The 11,007-nt window shown below is 36.2% G+C and overlaps 1 protein-coding gene across 1 annotated transcript; it reads right to left on the bottom strand.

Moving 5' to 3' along the window:
* Positions 1-1,429: 1,429 nt before the first annotated feature.
* Positions 1,430-9,255, bottom strand: LOC119640168. Its single transcript, XM_038038023.1, has 8 exons — positions 9,227-9,255; positions 5,923-6,239; positions 5,552-5,835; positions 5,192-5,302; positions 4,946-5,129; positions 3,899-4,372; positions 2,838-3,242; positions 1,430-2,106 (listed from the first exon to the last, which is right to left on the bottom strand). Exons 2-8 carry the CDS (start codon positions 6,005-6,007, stop codon positions 1,430-1,432), a joined length of 2,220 nt encoding a protein of 739 aa, XP_037893951.1. The 5' UTR covers positions 6,008-6,239; positions 9,227-9,255.
* Between the last annotated feature and the right edge of the window lie 1,752 nt (positions 9,256-11,007).

Consider the following 11,007-nt stretch of genomic DNA (forward strand, 5'->3'; position numbering starts at 1 on the left):
TCTTAAATTATTTGTTGCAAGAGTAAATATTTCCTATTTCATAGCACCGAAGAAAAGACGAGGAAATTGCAAATTCGATACAAGCATAAACAAATAAAATATAATCTTCTCTTTGCTATTGTTCTGATTTTAAGACCGAAATTTTGCGACGAAAATTCTGCTGCTAAACCATGCTTTTTAATGTTTTGTATTAATTTTTTACAATGGCCGAATAATGAACGGAAATGCTCCATTTTGTACGTATGTAGGTCTAGGTGGGCATGCCTAGAGATATAAAAGCTGTTCCAAATCTAACTGCCATGTATATAACAAGTAAGAATGTTTTACACGGCTGGGCCGAACCATTAAAATCTTTGGCGACCCATTATTATCATAAAAAAGTAAATAGGGATAAAACATATCTTTTACCTCTTACGTCACAAAAAGGCATCGCGATATTTAATTTGAAATTAACATACTTATCTTTTCGCAGTATACTCTCCAAGGCCTTTTATGTGTTAAAATTAATCTACTACGTCTTGCCGCCCACCATAATTAATTTTGAGTTAAGCCACTCGTCTTCTACTGTCCGACTCCTTTTATTTCATACCGACTTTGATGGTATTATAAAAAAAAAATCAATCCAGCAGCTTGTGGGGTCCACCATATTTATGCAGACAATATATCTTCATTTGAGGGTAATTTTGAACATTCCGTCTTGTTTACCTTACGACTAATAAAAAGTGAAAAAAAAGAAAATTTTATTACTTTTAACTTTGTGTGAGTATGGCCGATTTATTCCATTTTTGCACAAAAAAGATTTTCATGAAGTAAATGTGGAAATTTTCAGTCTTCTCTCCTTGACAATTTCTGAGTAACGAGCAAAAAGTGACAAATTTTTGTTAAGCAAAACGAATTTGTGTTCAGTTTACTCTGGACTGCGGGATTGTGCTCTGACCAATTTGGCCAGTTTTCGATACCAAGCCAAGTGCAAAAACTTCTAACATATATACTAAATTTGAAGTTGATATACTTATGTTTGCAACCAAAATAGTGTCGACAAAACGCACCACACAGATGGACAGACATGGTTTAGTCAATTCTAAATTTCATGCTGATCAAGAGTATATATACTTTATAGGATCTCGGAAGTTTCCTTTTGACTGTTGCAAGAAATGTGACAATGCAAAAGTGATGACGATACTCTCATCCCTCGATGGTATATATAAAAATACTCCTTTAGATCTGAAAGAGGAAAGCTTTCAAAAAGCGACTTGTTCTTGTTCGTGAAACGTTTTTGCTGGAACTCACTTATTAGAATATATACACACAAAAAAACTCTTGCGTTGTTCTCCTCAGATTAAGAGCAAAGAAAAAAAAGAAAACGCAGCTCAATATTTATTTTCTGTTTCAGGGAAAAGGACAAATTAAGAAATTGAAAGAATGCTTGTTAAAGTCCACCAAAATTTTGAAGCTTCATTTTTATTTCATATTTCTTTATTCTTTCTTCATGGTCCAATTGCAGTTTCATTTTCGCTTTCTCCATTCGCTCCAATTTATTCAATTCAAATTTTTTCAATTCAAAGTCATGGTCGATCTCTTTTTGTTTTATTTTCAGTTCAGTTCCTTCCCTTTCTTGTTGCCATTCGAATTTTTTTTGTTCCAAACGCAATTTCTCATGTTCAACTTCTAACTTCTTCGTTTCATATGCCAATGAACGGATGTAAATGTTTTTATCAATCACTTGTGCTAGTGATGAATGGGGTTTTGGTGAGGTAGCAGTGGAACTCACTTCTGACTCGCGATGTGATAGTGAATTATCAGTGAGACCAAATGATGATTCCGAATGAATCTGAGTTTGTTCTCCGCTCCCCTTTCTTAGGATATGCATATTTGGCATTGAAAAAACTCTACATGTTGCTGTGTCTGAGTCGTCCGGACTTAATGGACTTTCATTGAATTCCTCATTGCTCGAATATTCAGCCCTTCTAAGTTCGTCTTCGCTCGAGTTGTTGCTTGTGGTTGATCGATTGCGAAATTTCACTACGTTGATGACCTTCTCCTCCGATTCTGAACCATAAATTTTATCAAAAATATGATAAAGAGGACAAACTTGATTTCTGTACCCTGCAAGAAAATGCAACAAGAACCATCGTTAACTTCAGATTAAATTGAAAAGTGCAGAAATAAATAAATTTCCTGGAGATTAATTAAAAAAAATTTATAGTTAAATTATTTGCTAATATGAATATAATTTAAGTAAGCAAAGTTTTAACCAAACAGTTTAGCTATACATGCAAAATATAAACACATATTGTGGCTGGAAGGAGTGCAGGACTGCTCCTTTGTTAATAAAATGAAATATTGCTCGATCAACATCATTCTTCCTTTAGTAGTCTGCAAAATATTTTATACCAAAGGCTGCACCAGCTCTTGCGATAGATTGTTACTCATCCGCTGTTTGGTTGGTGTTAACTTTGATGTGAACGCGGCCATTCTCACGCCTTGTACTTCTGTGGATACTAAAGATCTGTGCGAAGCACTAGTTTTCTGCCTTCAAGGACAAATGGACAGATGGACGTTACAAAATGGAAGCGGATTCTTTAGCTTTAGATAAAAAATAGATTTACTTTAGCGAAAGAAAAATCTGGGAGGGAAGTGAGCTTTAAATCGAACGTTTCCGAATTTATGAACATCAATGTGACTGCCAGTGCCATGTGCTTAACCATGTGCTTAACAGACGGATCGACCTAATTCGTCATTAAGTGATATCACACACAATCGAAAGTAAGAAGATAAATTTAAAGAAAACGTTCTGTAAGAGCACTGAAATATAAGATTTGTAAGTATGTGCGTACCGGCTTCCCGTGTTACGTTGTCGCTAATCATGCCTGCGCCAGCCTGTCTTTTCCACATATTCTGAAAATTCTCCATTTGGCTTTCAATGGCTACCCATTTAGCCTTTCTTAGCTCTGGGAAATTGGACATGATTTTTTTATACATCTTTTGGGCTGCGGGTGTAAGCGAAGGGAACACGGCTGCTGAGTTATAACTTTTCCCTTTTATGATTGGCATGTTTGGCATAGAAAAAGCCTTAACCGATATCTTTGCAGGCTGATGATTTTGAGTTAATGGACCGTCATTCTTAGACACCTGAGACGGTTCATTATTTGCAACTGGTTTGTCGGGGATATTGACGTTACGCTTTTTACTATCCAAGGTTGAATCCGCAAGTTCGTAACGATAAACCTGATTTACATGCTCTGAAAGAGAAAAACAAAGTTATATAAATAAAAAAGGAGAGTACGGCTGATGAGTATTGCAAAAGAAGGGTTCACAAGAACACCGAAGAATCTCGGGCTACTTATAATTTTTCCAGATAATCATGGCTCCCACACGTATAAGGAAAAGCCCTTAAGCGTAAAAACTTGACAATGTTCACTTGTTATGTCCACGAGATCCGGTGCTCTTCATTTTACATTAAGATGTCAATTAAAAATACGCAATTACTCCATTAAAAGGAGTGCCCATTGTGAAATGTCCATTTTTACATTGAATCTATCGCCTTCACCAATAATGTATGCCCTTCTCTTTCTTTATATCAACTGGTTTTGGAAACCAGGAGAAAAGAGTGGGTTTATGGTATGCTTTATTGGTGCTTCACTGATCAAAAATAAATGAGAATGAATATAAACTAAGTGTACAATTCAATTGGCATTCGTAATCAATGACCGAAGACTTCCATAGACATCAATACTAATGTGGACGAAAAACACCTCGTGTGGAAACCGGTAGTAAACAAAATATAGCTTCATGCTTCACGTCGGATCTAATGCAATGTGGATTAAATTGTCGGCCTTAATTCACCAAACAAATTAATCAATGGTCATGAACTTTCATCTCGATATGAATGCTTTACCTGATATGGTGCTCTTATCTGAAACAATTTCGTCACTTGCATTTTGCAAAGCGGCATCAGCAGATATCCTTTCGCGTGGTTCAGTATCCCCAGAGCTAATGGTTTGAGGAGTTTCTACTGTTGCTCCTTTTTTGAATATCGAATTTGTGGAAAATGTTTTGTGCATTAATACTCCCGTAGATTTTTCTGTAGAGGGTAATGGTTGTGCAGCCTTATTTGGCGACTTTATAACAATACTAATATTGGGCATCGAAAGGGCTTTGTTGGCTGCTTGTTCACAATCACTTGGACCCAGACAAATCTCTTTATTGGATTTATCCGACATTTCATTATACAACGGGTTGGTCTTTTTCAATTCCTGCTCATTTGTTATATCATTAGCAGTCGGATGTGTAATAGCATCAGAATTTTCCAAACCAGGACCAAAAATTTTATCCAAAATGTCGTAACATGGACAAGTTGGATCCGCGGGCTCTAGAAGAAACAAATTCATTTTTAAAGGCATTGCAAAATTCGATTGCACAGATTAAGGCAACAGATAAACAAAAGGCAATAAAATGATTTGTAATGTTGCGGTATGTAGGTAAACAAATATGAAACCGAAGAGCGTTTCAATGTTTTAATATTCTAGAGTAGGGGTAGACAAGTTTTTTCGACAATAGGCCAATTTTAATTCTCATATTATGGCGGTTGCTAGAACAAGCTCCAACTATTTTTAGAAGTGCGGCATTTCGTACCAATTCTTCCGTCACATTTCACATTTGTCAACTGCATAGATGAGTCGGTAGTCGAGGCAGTCACAATATATTTGCTGCATAGCTATGTGCGAGCGAATTATTTAATGTGAAAGCGGGCCGGTGGTTGCCCGTGCTTTTTGTGGAATGTCGTTGGTTTGTCTCACACATAACCATAACTGATGTTTGAAGTGCTCCGGCCTTAATTCAATTTATGGCAATATAAGCAATTTAAATGTAAAAAGGCGGTTACATATGAACGAAAAATTAGAATCCCCGTAAGCCTAGTTCAATCTCCTAGTAGTGTTCTTACCTGTAATCGCTTTCTGATTTTCATCAGTCGACGTGACGTTTTCATATTCTTTTCTCCGTAAACGCGCCTTTATATAACTGTTTTTTAGGCTTTCCACTTTGCTTTTTAGTATCATCCAGTCCGCCTTTTTCAATCGAGGACAATTCGCAGAAATGTTTTTATAGAACGCTTCTTCTGCGAGCTTCTACATGTACAATTTTTTTTGAAACCCAATATTTTGCATTCACTTTAAAGCAATTTATTTACCTCAAGTGTATCCGGATGATTTTCGGTTTCTTTCAAAATTAATTTTATTAAACATCCAATTGTCGATTGTGTCAATTCAAAAGCTGGCTCCAAGTTAGGCTTTTTAAAATCCTAAATAGATTAATCAGATTATCAGTGACGGTCATATTAAGTGTAGAAAATTATATAAATTTTCAAGATGAATAAGAATAGTGCTCTCAACAAGATACATTTTGATGTAAGGATCATATGCTCTTTTTGCTAATATCTGTGCCTTAAGTGAGTTTAAAATTTTTTCTTTTATTTTTACATAAAATTTAAAATCTGATTTGCACTTTTCTAGTTTCGCAAGGGAAAATTTCATTTGCTTTTATCAGTTACCGTTCCTGGGGTGTGCAAATCGGGCATGGAAAGAGAGAGAGATCTTCCGGCGAAAAGCGGAGATGGAGAAGGATTCACGAATCGTGAAGGACTAGATTGTGCTGTTGAGCCCATCGTTTGATTCTTATGATTTCCAGTTACGACCTCAGGCTTATGGAAACCTCCCTCACTGCCTTTGTTTGTTACGACGGGCTTTGCGAAGAAGTTCATGACCGTCGGTTTCAAATTACCACAAAAAATTTTATCCAAAAGCCCGTAAAAGGGGCAAAGTCTTTCTAAATACTCTTAAAAAACAAAAAAAAGGAAGCATTTTTTGTTATCAATAAATACGTATACGTAAGACAGAAGCACAGAAGAAAACTATATCTTACCCGTGTCTGTTGTTTTGCCTTCTTTACCTAAGAGATTTCGTGTTCTTCTATAATGAATCTTGCAATTTTCCAATTTATTTTTCATGGAAACCCAATTTGTTGTCTCAAATTGCGGGCACTTTTCCGAAATTTTAAAATAAAATTGCCGAGCTGTGGGTTTCTGCTTCGAGGAATTATTTTAATAAAAAAGCTGATCAACTCATCAAGAAAAAACAAAAAAAAAAAGACAATACTTGCCTCAAATGTACTTGGATGTCGTTTAATCTCGTCCCAAATTAACAATAGCAGGTGCTCGGTATTCTCGTCTGGCCAATGAGCTGGTGGAATAACCCGTTTACTTTTCAATTTAGCCTTTTTTGAATACTAATTGAATTCATTTAAATTGCTTTCATTGTTTTCTCTTTACTTTTCTTTTTGTGTTTGTGTAACGTAAACTAATTTACCCCCTCGAACCACCCCTGAGACATTAGAGACCGTTCGACTATCCTTTTTAGTCACGTCTGTCGTTCTATTTGAGTAGCCTGGCATATTGAAATTCTATTAGAACTAGAAGGAATCCAGAAAACATTTCAGAACGTGTTATCAATGTGATATGCCGCAATTTTTGATTCCTTTTACTTTATATCGAGATTTGGGTGGACATTTAGAGATGCGTTCGACTCAAGGGTGCGGAGCGTAATCTTCGGAATCACTGATGTAATGCTCATATATTGCAATACAATTTGGCCACTGTTATGTACGAAGCAAGTATTTATCGCCGTCTTATTTATGAGCCAACCCCCTCCGCCCCGTCTGCCAAGCTTACGTCACTGCATCGATAATTTTCACGCTTACTTTCCTCAAAAAATGAAAATATTTACCTGTTCCACTGTTGGTCTATGCATGATCTAATTTACACTGGAAATTGTAGTAGAAGATATTGAGATGTTCAGCCAATTTATTAGTTCGGCACGAATTTAGAAGCCTTCCTCAATGTCATGGCCAGGTATTAAAGAAAGAACATGAAATTTGAATTAACGGTGCATTCTACAGTTTTTATAGAATTATGTTATTTTTATTTAAAATTTGACTGCTTCTACTCGCAAGCCATTAATTGCAACAATTTCAACGGAACGGATAAATTTTGTTAATTATTCATGCACTTCAAAAGTGAAAGAAGTGGACAAGAAAACTTTTGATAAAATGTTTTGAATACTTTCTCCTAATTTGGACACTTTGCTTCTTGATAAACGTCAGTATATTTAACTTTCAAATTCCGACAGCTATTAGCTTCTTCTTCTTCTTGTTCACCTTTTTATTCTGCGAGGGAGCAAATCAAGAACAAATGATTTACTGAGTTGAGTAAAAACGGCTTAATGTAAAAAATGAAGTTCTTTTTGTTTGAACATTACTAAGGTTCGCGGTAGCTGTGTGTATACACATATATCACATCCGCCACCTAACTGTAATGTTTTGCGGGAAGTGATCTTTCCCCAGTTTTAAAGACTATTTTCTTTTATTTCATTTTCTCGATGTTTGATATATAATGTCCTGAGGCTTTATTTATTTTGCACTCAATTTTGAGATGACGTCAAAGAGCTGAAATTTTGCGAAATTAATGCAGTAAGTGAAGAAGTAGATTCATAGTTTTATATGCTCCGTTGACAAGCTTTAAAAAAAAGAGAGGATTGGCGTGCAATGTCGAAACGCTGCAAGCATGGAGGCCGCATGTAGATAATGGCGAATGGATGTGGCGATATTCGAGCAGACAAATAGAAGACAGTCAAGAGATGGCAAAACTTCACATGTGCATGAGGAGCTGCTCACTGTATCGATTTTGTACAGGTAATCATTGCATGTCCCGCGCGGAGATAAAGAGTGCGAGGGACGATCATGAATTGCGTTATTGCAGCGCAGTTGCCAAGAGAAGACTGAGCGCTACATTTTGATTGCGCTGAAAACAGCCGAAATCAGAACACGATCGCTAATGTGTGGTGATCGACAGTGTCCGCTGTTAGCTATTATGATTTCTCTTTTGAAATATTCATTTTAAAAAAAAACTTGAAGGAAATCAATCGATTAATTTTTTACTCTACGCCATTTAGAGGACAGGGCACATTAAGCTTGCGCAGAGGTATATCGAGCATTGAAAGATTTACCATACCTACACACCTAATATTCCACCGATCGATTCAGAATTATTTTTTGAACAACTTTCAGCTCGTCTGCCCGCACGATGTCTGCCAATGTAATTTTCTGTTCAACCTATATGTTGCAAATTTTTGATTGAATCTGTTGAACCGACTTGTTTTGACGCACGAACGATTGCTATTGAGAAGGAAGTGGATCATATCGCTACTCACAACCACTCCCAATGTATGTCTCATATAAACAAAATTCGCTATTTTCAAAATTTTTCGACAAAACCGCTGGAAAGTTGGATCGAATGCACCGATTTTTTTAACTTTTTAAATGTTACCTACGAAAAGTAAACGTTTGCTATGCCACAAGGTCTCATATTTAAAAGTAAATAGTGACAATCAATCCAATGGTTGTAATGGTTGGCTGTTGCTGGTTTGGACGAAGAATATGTATTTTTTGAACCTTATCTACTCAAGGGTTCTCCTTAATAGTACATCAACATCTAATGTTTTGTACTTTGTGGTGAAAGTAGGTGAGGAATAATAAAATCGTTTATAAATCTCCATTTGGGGTCTTGAATTCGCTACGTATGAGTACGAGTGCGTACATACGGGCGCTCAAACGATTTATACGATATAAACGAACGCCTCGCCGAAGTACCTTGCACTGCAGTGATGTATTCAAAAATAAGAGAAGGAGATTACTAAAGAAAATTTGCAAGACAATTTTGTGGTCGTTGATTAATTGAAAAAGAGAAAAAAAAACCATCCAATTATTTATTTTCGCTGGGATTTTTTGTAAGAAAATTTGTTCGGAAGTTCCCAAAAAATTATTGGCATAAAGAAAGTGTTTATTTATGGGTGGCCCTTCGTTTTTTGGAAGCTTTCTTTTTCATTTTAAATTTAAGATTTTTTTCCTCGTGGTCCAATTCAAGCTTCGCTTTCTCCATCTTTTGAAGTCGAGCTAATTCCAAATTTTTCAGTTGAAATAGATTTTCAAGTGTTTTCTGCTTTAATGTTAGTTCAGTCCTTTCTTTCTCTTGTTGCCATTCGAATTTCTTTTGTTCCAATCGCAATTTCTGATGCTCAACTTCTAATTTCTTTCTTTCGAAAGCGAAGCAAGAGGTGGAAGTGCTTGTACTCATTAGATGGGCTGACACGTGTTCTTTTTCTTGTGAACAAACCGTCCAACTTGATGCTCGTTCTAGAACCGTTTCCCGTTCTATTAGATCTGTAGATACTTGGGATGGTTGTGAGTCGTCAGTTTGCGAATCTATGAGAACCATACTCGGCATTGAAGACGTTGTGTTGATTGTTGGCTCCGATTGGACTTGAAGTAGCGCATTCTTATTGTCCCTTTGACTATTTAAAATCCAATCATTAACCCAAATATCGATTAGCCTACACTCATTCCCGTTGGTATTACTCGTGGCCGAATTCTGCCCTGGATAAGTCCCAATCATTGTGTCGGGTAGAACAAAAATTCGTAGCGATTGTATTCAAATGTGTTCTGTAATAATAAAAACATCGGTCCAGATAAGATGGAAATGTGCAGATGTGGAATAGGTCAATTGAAAATAGAGCATGCGGTCAAGATAAGTGCAATTAAAAGCGTCTTTAAAATGTATCGAATTCGATTTACGCGAAACGAGTTACTCTAACCATCGAGCGCTTCTTAGTGATTCACCCATTTGCGTTGAAACGCAATGTGTGCAGCGCTACTGCTTGCTCTCATCCCTTCACGTGTACAACTTCTACTTCCGCTTTCCTTTTTTCTCTACCTAAGATTCTGTCTGAATCTACTCCCGCTTTTCTTTCTTCTCTATTAACGATTATTTCTGAATGCTGTCACTGAATGCTGCTGCTTGGTTCCGTAAACTGGAAAGTACATTTTATTAAACTATTTTCGTTATTCAGAATAGGTCAATCATAACTTTTTGCTTTAATTCCTTAAGTCGAATGGAATGGAATAGAATGCCTGCATGCATTATCTTTACGCGCACCATCCTTAGAAACCTTTACTAATCTCTCGTAGTTCTTCGCTTATATTGTCATTTATAACCGGATTTACATATCTCATCGAAATACGATTCGGAACGGAAATGCTTGCTACTGCTCATATGGCATTCAAAGGTATTGAAGAGTCCTCATAGAGGCCTACTAATACACCCCAATATGTTAAAGAAGCGAAGAAATGAGTATGCATAACACGGCGCCAGACGAAGTCGTATCACATGCAAAAATTATTTACCTGCTCGTCCTCCGGGCTGCTCAGGATCTAGCGCACCATGGAAAGTAACAAAGCTCAACAAACGTTTGGAATGACACTTTAAAAAATATTGACCGATGTACTCTTTAGCGTTTATTGGAATGAGGACATTTTGGTTAAGTTTTAATTTCGTTTAGTACTAAGCCATTAATTTCAATAATTTTAACGGAACGCGGGCTGAAATTTGCTTAATATTTTTGTCGACGTCAAAAGTGAAATATGATATATAAATTTTTCAGAAAATGTTGACAAAAGTGTTTACTGCATTGTTAATATATTTTAAATATGTCGTCTGAGTTTTAATTTTTAACGTTTCTAAGGTCAAAATTTCAAAAATATGTTTACGTTTTTAACGGTTTTCAAAAAATTACTCGATTCACTGTCAATATTTTTTACGAAAACTTTTCCTTCGTAATGTAACACTGGAGTAGATTTTTTTAAGTCGATTTTCCTTAAAATTTCCGCAACTGAGCATATAATTGATAAAATGATTTAGGGAAACATTTCCCAAAAATGGACGATTCACTGGAGCTGTGTAACGCGGCTTAACGCACTTTCCAGTTTCTTGTCTAAAGTTGTAGCCGTATACTCTCTAAAAGTTTAGTGAATACAGCACGAACCGTATCACCCATTTTATTAAGTAATTACAACCGATTAAGCGCATTGCACTTCTTTGTCGACTATGTGACGATCTCG

Source organism: Glossina fuscipes, unplaced genomic scaffold, assembly GCF_014805625.2.
Source record: "Glossina fuscipes isolate IAEA_lab_2018 unplaced genomic scaffold, Yale_Gfus_2 115, whole genome shotgun sequence".
In the NCBI taxonomy this organism is placed as follows: Eukaryota; Metazoa; Arthropoda; class Insecta; order Diptera; family Glossinidae; genus Glossina; species Glossina fuscipes.

Coding starts and splice junctions, on each gene's coding strand:
- LOC119640168 (XM_038038023.1), bottom strand. CDS start 6,007: ATGAAAAATAAATTGGAAAATTGCAAGATTCATTATAGAAGAACACGA. Junction 5,303..5,551: donor ATTTGCACACCCCAGGAACG/GTAACTGATAAA, acceptor TAATCTATTTAG/GATTTTAAAAAGCCTAACTT. Junction 3,243..3,898: donor AGATAAGAGCACCATATCAG/GTAAAGCATTCA, acceptor TTTCTCTTTCAG/AGCATGTAAATCAGGTTTAT.